The sequence below is a fragment of the Caretta caretta genome, chromosome 4 (assembly GCF_965140235.1).
Source record: "Caretta caretta isolate rCarCar2 chromosome 4, rCarCar1.hap1, whole genome shotgun sequence".
NCBI lineage: Eukaryota > Metazoa > Chordata > Testudines > Cheloniidae > Caretta > Caretta caretta.
In genome coordinates, this window is record NC_134209.1 from 64,257,123 (window position 1) to 64,276,532 (window position 19,410).

The following is a 19,410-nucleotide window of genomic DNA, read 5'->3' on the forward strand; positions in this document are numbered from 1 at the left end:
TACCTGAAGAAACCCTTCTTGTTACTCTTGACATCTCTTGCTAGCTGCAGCTCCAGGTGCGATTTGGCCCTCCTGATTTCATTCCTACATGCCCGAGCAATATTTTTATACTCTTCCCTGGTCATATGTCCAACCTTCCACTTCTTGTAAGCTTCTTTTTTATGTTTAAGATCCGCTAGGATTTCACCGTTAAGCCAAGCTGGTCGCCTGCCATATTTACTATTCTTTCGACTCATCGGGATGGTTTGTCCCTGTAACCTCAACAGGGATTCTTTGAAATACAGCCAGCTCTCCTGGACTCCTTTCCCCTTCATGTTAGTCCCCCAGGGGATCCTACCCATCCGTTCACTGAGCGAGTCGAAGTCTGCTTTCCTGAAGTCCAGGGTCCGTATCCTGCTGCTTACCTTTCTTCCCTGTGTCAGGATCCTGAACTCAACCAATTCATGGTCATTGCCTCCCAGATTCCCATCCACTTTTTCTTCCCCCACTAATTCTTCCCTGTTTGTGAGCAGCAGGTCAAGAAAAGCTCCCCCCCTAGTTGGCTCCTCTAGCACTTGCACCAGGAAATTGTCCCGTACGCTTTCCAAAAACTTCCTGGATTGTCTATGCACCGCTGTATTGCTCTCCCAGCAGATATCAGGAAAATTAAAGTCACCCATGAGAACCAGGGTGTGCGATCTAGTAGCTTCTGTGAGCTGCCGGAAGAAAGCCTCATCCACCTCATCCCCCTGGTCCGGTGGTCTATAGCAGACTCCCACCACTACATCACTCTTGTTGCTCACACTTCTAAACTTAATCCAGAGACACTCAGGTTTTTCTGCAGTTTCGTACCGGAGCTCTGAGCAGTCATACTGCTCCCTTACATACAGTGCTACTCCCCCACCTTTTCTGCCCTGCCTGTCCTTCCTGAACAGTTTATAACCATCCATGACAGTACTCCAGTCATGTGAGTTATCCCACCAAGTCTCTGTTATTCCAATCATGTCATAATTCCTTGACATCACCAGGACCTCCACTTCTCCCTGCTTGTTTCCAAGGCTTTGTGCATTCATATATAAGCACCTGAGATAACCTGTTGATCGTCCCTCATTCTCAGTATGAGGCAGGAGCCCTCCCCTCACAGACATTCCTGCCTGTGCTTCCTCCCGGTATCCCGCTTTCCCACTTACCTCAGGGCTTTGGTCTCCTTCCCCCGGTGAACCTAGTTTAAAGCCCTCCTCACTAGGTTAGCCAGCCTGCTCGCAAAGATGCTCTTCCCTCTCTTTGTAAGATGGAGCCCGTCTCTGCCCAGCACTCCTCCTTCATGGAATACCATCCCATGGTCAAAGAATCCAAAGCCTTCTCTCCGACACCACCTGCGTAGCCATTCGTTGACTTCCACGATTCAACGGTCCCTACCCAGGCCTTTTCCTTCCACGGAGAGGATGGACGAGAACACCACTTGCGCCTCAAACTCCTTTATCCTTCTTCCCAGAGCCACGTAGTCCGCAGTGATCTGTTCAAGGTCATTCTTGGCAGTATCATTGGTGCCCACGTGGAGAAGCAGGAAGGGGTAGCGATCCGAGGGCTTGATGAGTCTCGGCAGTCTCTCTGTCACATCGCGTATCTTAGCCCCTGGCAAGCAGCAGACTTCTCGGTTTTCCCGGTCAGGGCGGCAGATAGATGACTCAGTTAGCTTCACACCAGTCCAAAAACTGTACTATATGCAGACAAGATAGACGTAAAATTGTGGGGGTGACCCTCACAGTATCTTTTCTTTTAACTCAAAAAAAGTAGAAACATATCTGAAACTTACTATATTATACTATATTTTTAAAAAATCTCCCGAAAAATCCCAAGTCAAAGGGATACGTGTGTGGGGGTGGGGGAAGCAAATGGAACTTCAGGTATTAAAAGATCTGTTTTTAATTATTATCAAAGCAAAATTTTGACATGGACATGGCAGTTTAAAACTTAATCTTTCTTCTCTCTCTCCTGCGATCCTTCCCCCCTCCACCCTCCCCCATAACAAACTGGCCTTAATTTTTAATGGGGAGGGGACAGAGTCTTAAGATCCAGATCAAGGAAAAGGTCAAAGTTAAAATGGGCTTAAGCAGTCACCCTGTTGTTTAGAGTAAGAGATCAAACATCACAAGACTGTTTCAAACTAGCAGTAATTTAGCAGCTTTTGGCAAATCAGGGTGGCTTGTGGAGGTAAGCAATGTCCTCGGAGTCCCAACCAAAAAGCATGAAGCCTGCACTGGGGGTACTTTGCACTATAGGAAAGTATAACACTACATACAGTGTCTCCTAACCTCTATTCACAGCTTCAGCTACTTCTGTCATCTAAACAATAGCTGTCTTTATATTATGACATGTATTATCTGAAATCAGGGTTACTACAGCTTGACAAGTTTTTCCCATGCTACATATTATTACTGGTATGTATTAATGCCTAGTATAGGGAACACCTGTAATATCCAGGTAATACGATCTGTTTTCACACGGAAACCGGTACCTTTTTAATGGTAACCACTTTAGTGGCATGAAAATTTAGATGCCAGTTTAATACTTTGCACTTATATAGTACCTCTCAGAGGAAAGCTGCGTAAGTGCCATTAACTTCACTGAATAGCGGGGTAAACCGAGGCACAGAGGGGCTAAAGCCCAAATTCCCATAAATGGCCAGTAATGCAGGGTGGCTTGGTCTTCGGCACCCAGATGGTGATAACTAGGGCCTGATTTTCAGAGGTGCTGAGCCTGCACAGCTCCCAGTGAATTTAGTTGTGGGTGCTTAGCACCTTTGAAAATCAGGTCCTAGTCTATCATGTTGGGCTCCCAAAAATGAAGCCACTTCAAACTAATACCCAAATTTTCAAAAATGGTTACAAGTGACTTGTCCAACTCTGGACAGGGAGTCAGTGGCAGAGCCAGGAAAAGAATTTAGCTGTGTCTTTCGAGAATGGGAGCAGCATCTTTCAACTAACCCTTGCCACAGGCAGTATCTGCCACCCACCCACAGAGAGAGAGAGAGAGAGAGAAAAATCAAATAACCATCTGGCCTACGTCCAAACATTTGCCACCCAAGCTGTCAGACATCTTTAGGTACTTGCAGGAATTGTGTCGAATCACTGAACTGTGAACTCCTGTGTTACTTTACTAACCGACAGGTTTCAGAGTAGCAGTCATGTTAGTCTGTATCCGCAAAAAGAAAAGGAGTACTTGTGGCACCTTAGAGACTAACAAATTTATCTGAGCAGTCTCTAAGGTGCCACAAGTCCTCCTTTTCTTTTTGCTGAGTAAAACCTAATAATCACAAGAGACTCTCGGTTGCCGAAGAGGAGTCAGGGAACCTGGCACGTATTATTAAGGAAGGTACAAGTGTTCCAATTGAGGCTTCATGCATATTTACTTCCAGCCTTTTGACAGATTAGATTTAAATAAACAAAAATAAATTCTTCCTCAACAGACTGTAGTAGTAAGACTACCAAAATATAGACATTTTGGGATGGAGAAATCCAAGGAGAGATTTCGGTATGAAACCAGGGGCTTTTGTTTACAACAGAAAAGGCAGTAATCACTTCGCTTTTTCCCTTCAGAAATGTGCAGACTTCCGTAGCTTTCAAAACAGAAGTTTTTGGTGCTCTACTGGATCACATTTCGGGCACTGTGGTGACCATAATTACTACTCCATTAGAATACTCCCCCACACCCCTGGAATCAGAATCTGACCCATTGACTCTGAATGGACAGGGAATAAACATTTTTTCTAAAGCACAATATAAATAGTTTATCTCAACTGTAATCATTCTAATTGTTTGGGGAGTGCAATTTTACAGAAATTGTGATTTTACTGATCTTGTTCACAAAGTACACTTGTCATTGTGCAATGTATTATAGTCCCTAGAACAGTGGTTCTCAGCTGTGGTCCACCGCTTGTTCAGGGAAAGCCCCTGGCGGGCTGGGCCGGTTTGTTTACCTGCCGCGTCTGCAGGTTTGGCCGATCACGGCTCCCACTGGCCGCTGTTCGCTGCTCCAGGCCAACGAGGGCTGTGGGAAGGGCGGCCAGCACATCCCTCGGCCCATGCCGCTTCCTGCAGCCCCCATTGGCCTGAAGCGGTGAACCATGGCCAGTGGGAGCCGCGATCGGCCAAATCTGCGGACACGGCAGGTAAACAAATCAGCCTGGCCCGCCAGGGGCTTTCCCTGAACAAGCTGTGGACCACAGTTGAGAACCACTGTTCTAGGGACTATAATATATTGCACAATGACAAGTATACTTTGTGAACAAGATCAGTAAAATCACAATTTCTGTAAAATTGCGCTCCCCAAACAATTAGAATGATTACAGTTGAGATAAACTATTTATATTGTGCTTTTGAAAAAATGTTTGAGAACCACTGCCCTAGAAGGATAGCTAATAAGCTGTGCAATTTCTCTTCCCTTCTCTTCTTGCCACAAAAAGAGATTGCCCCAGATACTGGACTTAGTTGAAATTAGCCTGGTTCATTTGCTCTATTGACATAGAAATTGGCTTTCAAATACCATATGTCCACTTTCTAACACGTGGCTTAACAGGTTTTGAAGTATGAATGGTAAATTCCTTTAAAATTTCAAGAGATCAAGCAATTTAACTTTCTTGCAGTCCAGGATAATTGTCTTGAGCTCAACCTTCATATGTCAGGCTCAGTGGTGCAAGTAGAAATAATTTCTTGCCGGTATGCTACACTCATGGGAGGGACACAAAGGGGGAGCATGTGACCTCCCCACATGACCCCCCCCCATGCGACTCCTTCCCACATGGCCCCCAGCCCAGGGCCCCCACACTCTCCCCATGATCCACATCCATCCCACGTTACCGGGGGGGACTCAGTCCTCCTCCACCTGTGCTGGAGACTTCTGCTGTGCAGACCCCAGGCAGGAGGACTCAAGAGACACAGCTGCGTGGAAGGGCTGGGGGCTGGGCTGGGGGCAGTACAGCCGCGCCGAAGTTGCTGCTGGCATGGGGCTGCCCAGCAGCCCCATGTTCTGCTCCTTTCGCAGGGCTCTCCCAGGAACCGCAGCAGCAAAAGGAGCAGAATGTGCGGCTCCTCCAGCGGGGCTGTTGTTCCACCCTCTGCCCCAGCCCTGTCCTCCGGCAGGGCTGCTGTACAGACCCCAGGCAGGAGGACTCAGGAGAGCCAGCTGGTGGAGGGCTGGGTCTGGGCTCCTCCTGTGTCTTTCTGGTATGCTGTACCAGCTATAAATATCTTACTGGTACGGCGTACCGTATCACCCTACTTGCACCACTGGTCAGGCTCCTTAACTAAGAGAAGAGTAGCATTTTCTTTTAATCCACATGTGTCTACAAATACATGTACTGCAAACTCATTACAACTTAAGGGATCAACACTGCTTCCATTGAAAATGAGCCTATAGTTTGGAAATGGGACAATGAAAATTTGATGATCTGGTTATTGCATTGTTCTTCCTCCCCTGATGCTTTCTACTGTTTGTCATTCCCATTGTAAAACCTTGTCTTAAACTGGATTGTAAGTTTTTTGGGACTGGCGCATACTGTCTAATATATGTCTATTGCCTAGTGCAATCAGAAAATGATCTAGATTGGGACTTCTGAGCCTAAGTCTAACAACAATGAAAAACAAAAATACGTATTAAAACACTGTTCTTAATTTCTAATATTTGTGGTTACTGTAAGTTTCTAACTATGTACTTCTCATAATTCAAATGAATTTGTTTTTCATGCAATCACAATATGTCTCAAGAGAATAGTTCCTTGTGTTTATGTACATACTGTGTGTCCTTAGACCAGACTTGGAATTTTAGCATTATCAGTATTAGATCAGTTATTTTAATCTAGATACACTTATTCTCCTAGAAGTAGCAGCCATATAAACAATTAGTCAGTAGACTATGAATCAGACACGACCTTAAGGAACATGACACTTGTCACGCCTCAATTATTACAGGGCTTTAATCGCTTGTCTCTGAAACATAATCCACTCTTACTATGTGGACCTAAACGTACAGCCAGTACCCTCTATAAAGCTGATCTTAAAAATAATTGGAGAGGAACAGAAGCCTATCTAACATATGCCTTCTTCTGTCTTGATAACAGATAACCAATACACAGGGAGTAGATTCCCAACTGAGTTAAAGCCACATGCTTTTTGTAAAATTATAACTGTGAAGCCAAACCAAAACAGTAACAAATCAAAGCCAATGAGTTAGATCACGGATCGGCAGCTTGCAGCAGGAGGACTGCATCTACTCTATCAGATCATTTTATTTGGCCTGCTGTTAGGGTCGCCCCTAGAATGTATTTATTTATTTTAAGATTGAGCCAAGGCACTGAGAGAGTCAGTCTTTTAGTACAGCTGCTCCTGACTCATACTGCTTAGCTTGGCTGCCTTCCCGTCAACACAGGCTCCAACTCCACCTCATGCCATCCAGGTCCAGTGATTGCCTCCCCACTGGCTGATTGGCTCTCAGCTCCCAAACAATCAGGTTCTGGCCAGGCCCCACCTAGCAGTGTTGTTACGACCTTAAAGCTGCCCATCCATGAGTTAGATTACAATCTCAGTGACGCTGAGGTAATCCAGAGCAACCCTATGGAAGAAAATGGTCTCATGGAGGTCACATACTTCCCTATGGTTGGTGAGAAAGCCAGTGCAAATCAGATCCCATGTTACATCAGTGGTACTTACAAATCCTGAAGAATCTGGTTCGTTAAATCACCATAAGATGTAGCTAACTCTGGCCTGGGGAAATTGCTGCTGAGGCAATGCTTTCAGTGATGACACTTATTATAAAGACAAAGAAGCAGGGCACCACACAGTATAGGAACGGGAAAGATCAATGAGCCTAAGCTGTTCTATCATTTTAACATTCATACATTGCCAGTGTACTGAAGTCACTAGCTCTCAGCTCAGCTCGGCAAACAGCACCTACAGCCCATAGTGCCCATAAATCCAGTGGGAGTTATGATCTACTGTGTTTGCTTACAACAAAGTATGCTGTGGTTCTACCTTAGAGCTACAGGGCCAGATTTTGGCCTTTTTGCACTGCTCTGATGCACAAAGCGTTCATAAACCTATCTGCAATAGACATCTGGAGATCCTCCTTGACACGGGTGGGGCTGTTACCAGAAAACATAATGCAGAGCAGCTCTAGCCTGGTTCAGCGCATGTGATGTCGCCATCTAGTGGCTGTCTGCAGAAACCAACAGTAGTACTTTAGTATAGTAGACAAGGCCCTTCTGATTTGATACCAAAATTGCTAGACTGATCCCTGTTGATGACTTTGGAATCTGTATGAGTAAGAGGCAGTAATTTGTTAGCTGTCAAATAAAATCAATGTAACTCTAACAGATGAATCAAGAAAGTATGTTGGTCTTAAAACTCTACAACAAGCCATTTGACTCTGGGATCACGCAGTCCTGAACAATTCCCCAAGAAATAGACAGTATAGCATTTTTCTCTTATCCAGGATTTAGTCTGTGTGGCCTTGCCATATAATCCCTGTAATGGTACATTCCCCATTTACCAGGGAAGGTTATGCTAATTCTTATGGGAGAATAGAAGGAAACTCTACCTTTCTTGTTTGTCCCCAATGACGTGATCAAAGAAATTCCCCTAGTTTTAATGACCATGATTTTTTTGTAAAAATTCTTTGCATTCAGAGGACATGTGCTAGTATGTCCCCTAAAATGCCTGGGTAGAATTTTCTATAGAGGTAACTCAATTTACAAAGATAAACATATCGTTTGGATTTTAAACAGCTGATATTAAGTCAAAGAGGGTGGAGGGATCCCAGCCAAAGTAGTTTATCTTGAAATGCAGCAGATTAATAAAGAAAGCAACTCTAACAAAGGAGGTCATGCAAGTTTTTATCCTCTTCTTTCCTATCCCTTTCCATTCCTGCCAATGATAGTAATTATCAGTTTAATTACTAACCACTTGATTACATGAAGTAGAATGGCTTCTAAGCTAACTAATAATCTTTACTGATGGCCATGAATTGCCATAAACAAACCATTCATTCAAAATCCATATCCTAGTTTTCAAAAAGGCCTATAAAGTGTTTGCTCAGCGCAGACAACCTGGCATTCTCTTAACTATCGAAAAAACAAAGTTATGGTCCTGAAACCTTCTCTGTTTGTGATGCTACTCAGGCACTGCCAAAGAGCTGATGAAGATTTCTGCTTACTTATAAAATTATAAATTGTTTGCACCTCTTTCTTCAAAGCTCATTACTGAACAACTGGTTCCTTTTTTCAGTTACACACAGTCAGACAGCATGTTGCCACATAATATGAAAAAGATACAGAACCTAGAGTTTACTAGGATATGATCAAGGGCCCATTACAAAACCCCCATTGTCTACTTGTATGTAGAGAACCTAGATCAAAGGACTGGCATTTTGTCTTGACTACCTGTTTCTGCTACTTCTTTTTTCTTTAATATTTGAACAAACAGTTTCCTTTACTTAAATGCTACCTGTGATGTTACTGGTATGTGGAGTACTAATTAGCTTTAGATATGCTTATGCTTTAAATCTTTTTATCTGTTGAGTTAAATCAAACTGGTGCCTATGGAGGCTTTACATGAGTCCTGAGACCAAATTTTGAGTTTTCTCTGGGTATTTATAACACATAAAAGATGTCAATTAGGGTGACCAGATGTCCCATTTTTAAAGGGACAGCCCCGTTTTTTGGGACTTTTTCTTATACAGGAGCCTATTACCCCCCCTCCCCCATCCCGTTTTTTTCACAATTGCCATCTGGTCACCCTAATGTCAATACAGGTACAGAGTAGCATAATGAAGGCCCCGATCCTGCAACAACACTGGCAGGCAGAGCCCTGCATCTGTGTAGAGCCCCATTGACTTCATCTGCACATGCTGTTGCAGGATTGGGGCCTAGGAGAAGTGACAGAAAAGTCTAGTAGAAATATTATTTCAATAAACAATTACAGGATGTCTCATTATAAAGCTCTTCATTTTAAGGAACCACTTGATATATGCCTCTCAACTCCATTCAAATCCATTTCAAGCTCTTTTTAACATTCACTCCATTATAACATGAAAAATATATATGTATCCCAAGTAAAGATGGGTCAAAACTAGAACCTCAGATCTGAAACCCTTCAGAGTCTGAAGGAGAGCATGATTGCATATGAAACAGCTCCTGTGATGGTGGTCCCATGTCAGAACCAAAACCTGAAGGGGCCAATGTTTGGAAGCAGCCAAAAATTCCAAAAGATTTTGGCTCAAGATAGTGAAAAATCTCATGGAATCTGGTGATCTCACAAGATTTTTGAGACTGGGCAGAAATCTCATTAGAGCTACTTGCAAGATACTAGTGCTGTCTCGTACCTACCCTAACCATAACATGGATCTGTGACTGAACACCATCTCTTTACCTTTTCTCTAGCCCCAATACTAGACTTACAGAAAGGGAATAAGGACTCAAATCATTGCACTGGTGCTTGAACGGCTGACATTTACCTCAGCTACACCATCTTTACTGTTAGAACAGATTTTCTGTAAGACATTGTTTAATTTGTTAAAGGTGCCATATAAATATTTAAATAACACTAATGAGGTAATAAAACTTTCTGCAAACACCTGCAATTTTTACTGCTAACATTTGAATTCACTTTCTTTCTGCTGTAAGGAGAAAGCTTAGATTGGTTACCACATGTGGCTCTGTGACTCTCACTGATGTGTTGGAGCTTTAGAAATGCTTATGTAGATCGGCCCCTTAGTTCAAGGCTCTAGTGATCAAATATATAACTTAGCGCTGACACGTTTGATAATGGACTATCCGATAACCCAAACCTGTTCCATTAAGCATTTTGAGAAGTGTAAAGCAACAGACACAGGAAATAAAACCCAACACTTTGTCTCTTTACTTTCAGGAATTCTCTGGAAAGAAATCTTTTAAACCAAATCTTAAAAAATAAAATAAAATAAAATAAATTCTTTGGGCTTGATCGTGCACAGTGCAGTTACTGAGTGTTGTGCATATAAGTGCACGGTAAAAAATGATTATTGGTACAGGTAGTGCATGGGGAGCCTGATGCAGCATTAGTGAGAGAAGTGCAGTGTGGCTGCCAAGTTGCGCATGACTATTAAAGCGTAGGGGGAGAAGGCCTTGCCAAGTTTCTTATTAGAATGATAAGGATCATGCTTCTACCTACATAGCCCCTCTAAGGGTCTGATCCTACTCTCATTAAAACCAATGGCAAAATTCCCAGTGACTTCAATGGTACCAGATCAATCCCATACAGGCTGATATTATGCACTCATCTGAGTGCTCAAGTCTGTCTTCTCAGACACATCTGTTCTCTACTCACATCTCACCCCATTTGTACCCTGTGCACTTGCAGCTAAAGGGCTTTCAGAGCGGAGACTGTACCGTTCAGCGTGGAGGACTATGGCTAGTACTACCCCTTAATGTTATCTGCCCCCAAGTGCAATCTCCACTCAGACTTGTGCTGGAGTGCAGCAACCTTCTGCACCATGCAACCACTTAACAGCATCTTTTTTTGTAAAATCAAATGCTTTTATACACAGAGGTGCCTCTATTTGAGCCAACTATGGACTGTTTTTGGCTTAGCTCATGTTCCCCAACACTGACCATTTCTTCTAGGAGTACAGTAAGCGGGAATGTTATCAAATGGATAATTTCATGCACTGGATCTTTCCCTTCAATACCATGTTTATAAGCTGCTGCTGAAGGCTGACATCCTAACTCTGGAGTAACAAATGGAAATACCTTAAAAGGGGTCAGCTTGTATACTAGAGCTCCCAGAACACAATTTACCTTACTGAGGCCACAACAAGGGTTTGTTGGGTTTTTTTTTTTTTGATATTGTACTGTAGCAGGACAACTGTTTTGAATTTAAAAGGCCACAAGCCTAAAATGCATTTCAAGTTTTGGGTTCAGTTACTGCAAAACATTTTGTCTGACTGTGGGCCTGATCCTCCACTGCCTTGCACTTTGGGTAGTCATTTACATCTGCACAAAGTGAGGGCATTGTGGCTATGGAACGGTCTCAATCAAAACAGGAACCATTCACACGCACTTTTCAGAGGTATAAATCATCACACAAGGTAAAAAGCAGTGGAGAAGCAGGCACCATGATAGCAACTTTACCACTCGCGCCAGAGTCCACTTTCATTTGTTTTTGTCAGACCCTCTCATTTGCTCCTTCCATTAGGCTTTGGTGCAGCTCAGAGGACTAATAGAACTGTGGCACAGTGCATCTAGTCATGAGTAATTAATTTGGTCAAAGAACTCTGTGATGAGTTACCAAAGAAATTAAACACATTATTTGGGAGGCTTGGGCATGCTCTTTGTATCTGTGTAGTTTTTGACTTTTAAAAGCTATCATTATTATTCCAGTAGGAAAGAGGCATTTTTCTGGTTTGAGAGTGCCTGCAAATCCCATTAAGCGTAACAATTTGAAATGTCAATTTGGCCCACGTGTTCTGTTTTGTTGTGTTCTATTTTACAAAAGATGTTTTTTTAAAACAAATGAAGAGATGATCTTGCAAACACTACCAGTGCTTCCTACTATGAGAAGTTCCTGTGACTTTAAAGGGACTACTCGCTGTAGTAAGCATTATGTCCATTTGTTGGATCAGGATTTTGTTCTGTAGGAAAAGGTACTGACTGAAATCCTGACTCCAATGAAGTCAGTGGGAGTTTTGCCATTCAGTGGATCCACAATTTTACCCTTAAACACTGTCTGAAATAATAGGTTGGAGAAGGATGGCTATTAGACAAACTTTATTAACTTGAAACAAACAAAAAGGTAATCTCCCCAAAAGGGAAAAAAAAGATAAAAATGTTTTATTTAAAATCATAAAAACGTAATGCTGGAAGGGACCTCAAGAGGTCATCTCATCCATCCTTCCCTTGATGAGGCATGATTAAGTATAACTTAGACTATCCTAAAGAAACAACTGATTTGGAAAAGAGAGTCACATATAATATCTGCAGCAATAAGGATAGCAAAATATATTGCCATAGCTAGCCCACCATAAAAATACAAGAAAACCTAAATATTGATGAAGCTGAGTGGGGTGGCGGGAGGAGGCAATGTGCCATAAATTATAAAGCAATAACATGACATAGGGACAGTACTAATTCCAGGTCCAAAGCTCAAATCCAACACCAGCTACCAAAATTTGGGAGACAAAAAGTTGTTCAGCTTCTCATCTCTAGATCCAAAACCACCTATGCAGTTTTAGATTCCAGATCAGATCCCACAACAGCAGGGGCCTGTTTTCTGGATCCAGTTCAGATTTGGCTCAGGATGACTGAAATCTCATGAAATCATCCAGTCTCAGAAGACTTCAGTTATTTTCGACCAAACTCCTCCAAGGACAATTCACAAGATTTTTGAACCTAAGCCCAAGCCCTAGTTCCATCTGAGATACAAACGTCAAACCACAGCGGAAATGAAATCCAGATTTTGCCTAAATACCACCTCCTCAGACTACTGTTAGCTCTCAAAAACTCCTCTCTTGAAATCTGAAAGGGACATGTTTCACTTTGAAGTCAATGGAACTTAATTATAGTTAAGCATATACTTAAGATGGACTGAGGCCTTAGAAAGTTCTATGACTAAAAGAGACAAGCAGAATAGCCCGACGCCAAATCAAGGACCCATAAGAGGCATGCTGCAAAACAGTGGCAATTCTCAATTGCACCCTTTGATGGCATTACGCTTGAGACAAGCACATAGCACGGGAAGCAGTTTTTAGCTACAGCTACTAAATGAATTTTTTTTCATGAAGGTAAAAACCTGGTTTTTAAATCTGGAAAAGCTCTTTTCTTTTTATGATGGCTTAATTCCTCCTTTATACTCTCCTCCTGTTCCCAAAATACGATAAAGAAGCAGCGATGTCACTGTCACTGTCAGCAGAAATTATAATGGCTTTTAGACAAGCCTCATCTAGTGAAAGACCATTATATTTTCATTAACCGAAATACCTTGGCCAAATTCATCCCTGATTTAACTTCACTAGCTTCAGGAGAATTACACCAGCGATCAATATGACCCATTCTCCTCTTTTCTTCATTTGAGAAAACAACATAGGATCTGTCCACATATCAATTTGCTAGTGTCTGTCTTGAATAGCTGAATTTCTGCAGGACAGGACAAGAAGGTAGACACAAACAATACTTAATAGTAATGCTTGTTTCTGGATCTTGGTTTTATTAACATCTCTGCTTCATTTAACACAGTGAAATACATTTTTATTGTGGAGCATAGAAAGGTAGGCCCAAAATTCCCATGACTATTGAAAGGAGTGGTAGGCCTTGAGCCTCACTAAAAACACAAATCACTGCTTCAAGAGTTCAATAGATGCTCTACTCCTACACCTGAAACTATGGAGTATAGTAAGGTGCTGTGGTTAGTTAGTGCACTAGCCTATTACCTCTAAAGCTCAAGGTTCAAATCCTGTTTCTATCACAAGTGAAAAATTGTTTTATAGTCAGAGCCTAAACCCTAAAGACTCTCCTTACAAAATCTCTGCCTAAAACAGCACAATTAGATTCTGATAAAAAAAGGACTGGATTAGCATGGACAGTGAAGATCAGTATTGAAATACATCCAATAAACTATGCAGCTAAAATACATAGCTCTTCCTTTGCTGTCTCTGTACCAATTTTTTTTTCTTTCTTTCTCACCATCTCATAAAAACACATAATATCCATATCTTCCCAATAAAGTGATTAAACTAAACATATCAGGGTACAGGGTGTCAAAATAAATGAGCCATTCCCAGCAGCCTACTATCTACTTCTAATCTTCAACTTCACCTAATAATATATAGTAAAATTCTATCCAGGGCATGGTACTTCACAGAGAAAAAAAGTCTAATGCTAGATATGGATTGCATTCCAAAAACTAGACTAATCCTACATCTGTGCAAAATATTCAAAATAAGCGTAGACTTGTACTTCAGTGATACAATAGCCAGTCTAATCTAATAGATCAATCCTTGGTTAATAAAATTGCAAGTCTACTCCTAGACAAGGAATAAAATTCAGTGTAATCCTGGACTCTTTACTTTAGTGAGAAAATAGCTAGTGTAAACCCAGATCTATGATTCAGATAACCATTTGATCCTAAACCTACACTTCAATAGAACAAGCAGTTAACTCCTCGGCCTATGCCCTTGTATCATAAAATAGTTTAACCTTAGGCTTTGTGTGATGGAAAAATATGGTGAAAAAAAGGCACCTAGCACTATAAGATCTACAAGAGAAAACCCCTACAGAATAAAATAACTTCTGCCTACTCACCATCCTCTGTGCTAGCCAGGATTACCACTTTGGTGCTAGGAAATTTAGCACCGATTTGCCCACCCATCGGCATGCTCAGCGTGACACTGAAGGTCTCATCTTCCTCATACAAGGAATCATCAATAATGACGATGCGACAGGTTTTCTCTCTTTCATACTTATCAAAGTGGATGATGCTGGTGTGATCTTCAGGACGGGAGATGTAGTCAGAATAGGATAACACAGTGGAGGGATTTGTGCCTGTGGCAGAGCCTACATGGGGGAAGATGAGAGAGGGAAGAGAGAGAGAGAAAATGAATGAAAGGGAATCAGAATCTTGAGGAAAAACCATTCCTTCTGCGCTGAAACACAACAAAAAATGGTTTAAATGTATTTTATGCTGGTGCTGAAGTATAAATATGTTAAAAGTAATTACTTAAACACAGGTAAAAATTTGTTGAGTTCTCACAATTAACTGCATAAAGTGTTAATATATTTCATGACTGGAATAATATGCATGGAATAATGGGTAGACACTTGCATTTTTACTCCTATGTGTGTGTTATCACAAGAGTAAAAAAAAAACCTTTTGCTTCTTGAAGTTACTTTTTTTAAGCTATTAAAACACACTTGACACAACAGTGAATGAATGAGTTCCCTTTGAAAAGTAATTTTAAGTCGCAGCATTGCTTTTTAAACTAACATTTATGGGTCAGATCCTGCAGACGTTATTCAAGCACGACTCTGACTTCAATGGACTTGCTCAAGTATAGATAAAGGCAGATTTTGGCCTATAACATATTTAATATTACTTCTGATCTCTGATGTACAGGATACTCAAATACTAGGATGTCAAGAGTGTGTATGCAAAAGTAATATACTGTAATGAAATAAATCAACTATTTCTTTCTGTCCTGGCAGAAAAAGACCATTTCATTTTATCATCAAGTTGAGAAATCACATAGGTGCTCTGCCTGCAAATGGTGCCTGGATTGGACCTCCACACTGTTTAAAGTTGATGATCAGTAGACAAATCTACATCTAGACAAATCTACATCAATCCTTTTGCTCATTAGAACTGCTACATTTTTATTATGAACAAATCCTTTAAGGGCCGATCTTGTATTGCACACCCAGAACGCTCACTGAAGTTTAAGATCATGATCTCAGTCAAACAAATGGTAGGAATTCAGACTCAACTTCCAACTCGCTGTAATTTACTAGGACATAAAAATCACTCTGGCTGACTTAAATATATTTACTTAATCTAAACACTGTGAGCCAAAATTTAAGACTTAGATGCCTGAAGTGAGACAACTAAATCTGTATTAAACACCTTAAATTTGCATTCCTGGCTGATTCTCCAGAGGGCTGAACAAACTCTCATCTTGCAGTGACACCATGGTCACCAATGTGCAGAACATGGTCTTTCATGTGTCAGACAGGTACATGTAATGAGACTTTCAGGGATAGGAATGCATTAGGATAAAAATAGAAGTGAAGTGGAGGCTGCCACGTTTAGGGCTTTGGATAAAATCCTGTTTTACTTGCAACCAGTTTGCTGGCCAAATAGAACAACATAGCAATTAGGGTAATTGATTGCCTATTTGGGTAAAATGGCCAGTATTGCTAAGGCCAGATAGGTTGATAATCCACAGGGATGTAAAGTCCTAAATCACTCAGTGAGATTTTCTGTGCTCCAGCATACTACAAAAGTGTGTGTTGGGGGGGCGGTGCAAGGGGAAATGCTAGTAAACCCTTGCAAATCTCTCGTAAAGGAACAAATGACCTTTGAGTCCTTGACTTTTCTAAAGATTCATGCCAGTCACTGAGGCTTTCTGACTATGACAGCCAAGGTAAGGAGCAAAATGGAAAGAGAAGACTTTAAACAGACTTTCTGAACTAGAAGTTAAAAAGAAAAAAAGGCTACAAAACTGAGAATGAGCTTCCATTTTTCTGCTCAGAGAGCATGCAGGATGTTGATATCACAGGCTATGATTAGCTCATAGAAGACTTCTTTCCACATGAAAAAGAGTCTCATCAAAATCTCCACATTTCACTGCTCAGACTAAATGCCAGCATCTATCTAAGCTTAGTTTCATTTATTAATGGTCACTGCCTTATCTTTATGAAATCTAGTCCCCTAGTACATTTTATTTTTCATCATCAAATAGTTATCTGGTATATATTACAATAGGCAGCATTTTGCCCTCCTCTGTCATCTTCCTTTTTCAATTTATAGTAAATTCAACAATAATCAGCTCTGACAGACAGATCCAGAGATTTCAGCATCATCCTGAGTGCATTGTTTATGTAGGTAAATTCTGTTGGAAAATTTAAGATTTAAAAACAAAAAACCGCTCTGTGATAAAAGAAAAGGAGTACTTATGGCACCTTAGAGACTAACCAATTTATTTGAGCATGAGCTTTCGTGAGCTACAGCTACAAATCTAATTCTCAGTACTCTGCCTCTATTTATGAAAGTAATTCCATATGTAGCATCAAATTAGGAATGAGCACAATTCCAGGAAGCTGCATCTGGAAATCCCTGCACTTTTTGGGAAGCTGGGATCTGGGTCGGCATTCTGCAGCTGTCATCTACTCTTATAGGATATGTCTACATTGCAGCTGGGAACAAGACTCCCTGCCCAAGGAGACAGACTCGCACAAGCTTGGCTTGAGCTAGGATGCTAAAAATAGAAGAGTGGCCTTTCTGGCACTGGGAGAGGCTCAGGCTAGCCACCCGAGCTCGGACCCAGGGGATTGGGTGAGTGTGAGCTAGGATGCTAACCTGAGTGTCTGCTGGTGCTGCAAAGCTCAGACTATTTTTAGTGTGTTAGCTCAAGAGTCTGTCTGCTCAGGTTGGGAGGCACATTCCCAGCTGCAGCGCAGATATACCTGTAATGACCCCCACAAAAATCTGGATCTGAATTTAGGGAAAGTTTGAATCAAAATCTTGATCTGATCTTTGCAGCTCAGACCCATCTCTTCATAAAATGCCCTCTCTAATGAAGTAGGGTAACAACTCAGTTAAAAAGTATTACGTTTTGAAGTACTGAGAAACACACAATTTGTGGAATGTTCTATGTCCATTACCTATAGAAAAGTGGAAACCAATGCCTTTGGTGTGACAATTTTGAAATATAAATTCCTATTAAAGTATCACTTTAGATGATGTTTCTTATACAGTAAAAGGATTAGGAATCCATTGTCATGCAGTATGGTCCAAGGTCACTGAAGTCAATGAGACCACTTGTGCCTAAAATTAGGCACACTCTAAAGTACCTTGCTGAATCAGGACCTATATCATCATCAAAGGATATATAGTGAAATGTTTTCAACTAGAAGTTTTGTTGTTTGTATTTCTGCTTCACCTAAATCTACTGTGAAGCTGTTGCTAAAGAAAAGCTGAATGGCATGGTAGAGTTTTGATTATCCCTCTGCTTCACTAGGACAGGAGAAAGGAAAATGCCTATCTGAGTGTAATGAAGGGATTATGACACCCTTCTCCAATCAATCCACTATCTGGCCCCTGTATATATATTTGAGCAAGCTGCCTGAATCTATCTCATTCTTTCTTTTCTTTTTTAAAGAAGCTTTCAAAATGCTGCCTGCCTCTGACTGAGTCTTATTAACCAACCATAATTTCTCAGGATGTTTGAGACATTAACAGTGGTGAGGAATAGAGGTTTTACTATATTCTGTGGAAAGGGTCCATGTCATTGGCTTCTCCCCTGCAAACTGATGTATTCTTCCCCTTCATGGAGGTAAAACTATTTTCTCCCTTCATTGGGAAGCTGATCCAATGATAAAGAGCTTCTCCATCAATGAAAAACTGTTTATCTTTAAAAAAAGCAAATGTGTAAAGAAAGAAATTTATACAAAGGTAGTGGCTGATTTTTTTTCAATAAAAGAAACAGCATAAAAGTATGTGTCTGACATCTGGGGGAAACCCCTACCCCACAAAGATTTAGACAAACAGATACAATCTGTGTGGCATATACTGCCTATAAATGTCTTAATAACTCTCCAGATCATGAAATAATTTCTCCTCAACACACCAAATGCCTTTGCTTTTTGACCATCTAGCTGAGGTCACCGGGACAGTGATTTCATTTTCTTTTCAGCGTCCATCCAAACTCATGGTGTTCAATTAGCTTCCTTCATATGCTTAGCACAATATGCAGGGGTAAAATTTGTCAGTTTTTGTCCTTCCACACTGCAGAAGAGAAAATTCTCACTCCAGTAATCAAATAAAGGGCCAAACTGCATCTTTCCCTCACACGGAAAACCCATGAGAGGCTTAGGGGGGCCAAAACACTTAGTAAGGTTCTCCTCACAGAAGCTTTTCCCCTTGAGTGAGAGAAATTTGGGGGTTCATGGAGGATAGAAGTATGTTGTCTGAATCCCAGATTCCCTGGATCCATGGAGAAGGAAACCCCCAGTCTTGTGGAATCCTAGTTTGTGTTTGTCTTCTGCCTCTCCAATGCAACATGGCTCCCAGAAGCCATATTATTGTAAAGTAATAGTGTGCAACACTGGATCTGATCCTCTGAGGTGCAGAGTGTCCTTAACTCTGCTAGGAGCAAAGTTGCTGGGTATCTTCCAGGATCAGGCTGACAGATTGTACAAGCTTGGATAAAACAGTTCTGATCTCCCTCTTTCATGTAGTCTACATACATTGAGACACTAAAAGAATATTGCATTTTCCAATATAGAGAGGAGTTGCGAGAACTACACCTATGCAGTAAATCTGAATCACTTTAAACCACCATATCTGCATGTGAAAATGTGTCAGTGACTGAAGCGTGGACAGTCCTGCCTAATACTTGGAGCAACAGTGCTGCCTACCAGTTAAGAGTTGAATCCAGATGGGGCAGGTCCAGGAGCAAAGCCAAACGTGATAGTTGGGAGTCAAAGACCAAAGCCTGTGCCAAAGGCGTTGCAGTTAGAGGGTGGAGCCGAGGGTCTGAGCTGGGAGTCAGAGGTCAGGAAGGAGCTGGGGGCTGGAGCAGGAGCATATATAGGCTGGGGTTTGGGCACAGGAGCAAGGCTAGAGGCAATGGAAGCAGGGACAGGACCAAATGAAGCTGCAGGCAAGGAATGTGTTGAGCAGCCACTGGCCT

At 41.5% G+C, this 19,410-nt stretch overlaps 1 protein-coding gene across 1 annotated transcript in view; it reads right to left on the reverse strand.

Moving 5' to 3' along the window:
• The window catches only part of FREM3 (FRAS1 related extracellular matrix 3), a 115,726-nt gene that overhangs the window by 38,065 nt on the left and 58,251 nt on the right, over window positions 1-19,410 (reverse strand). Inside the window, exon 6 of the mRNA XM_048847009.2 lies at window positions 14,306-14,557. Coding sequence (XP_048702966.2) covers window positions 14,306-14,557 — 252 coding nt within the window. The remainder of the gene's footprint in view (window positions 1-14,305; window positions 14,558-19,410) is intronic.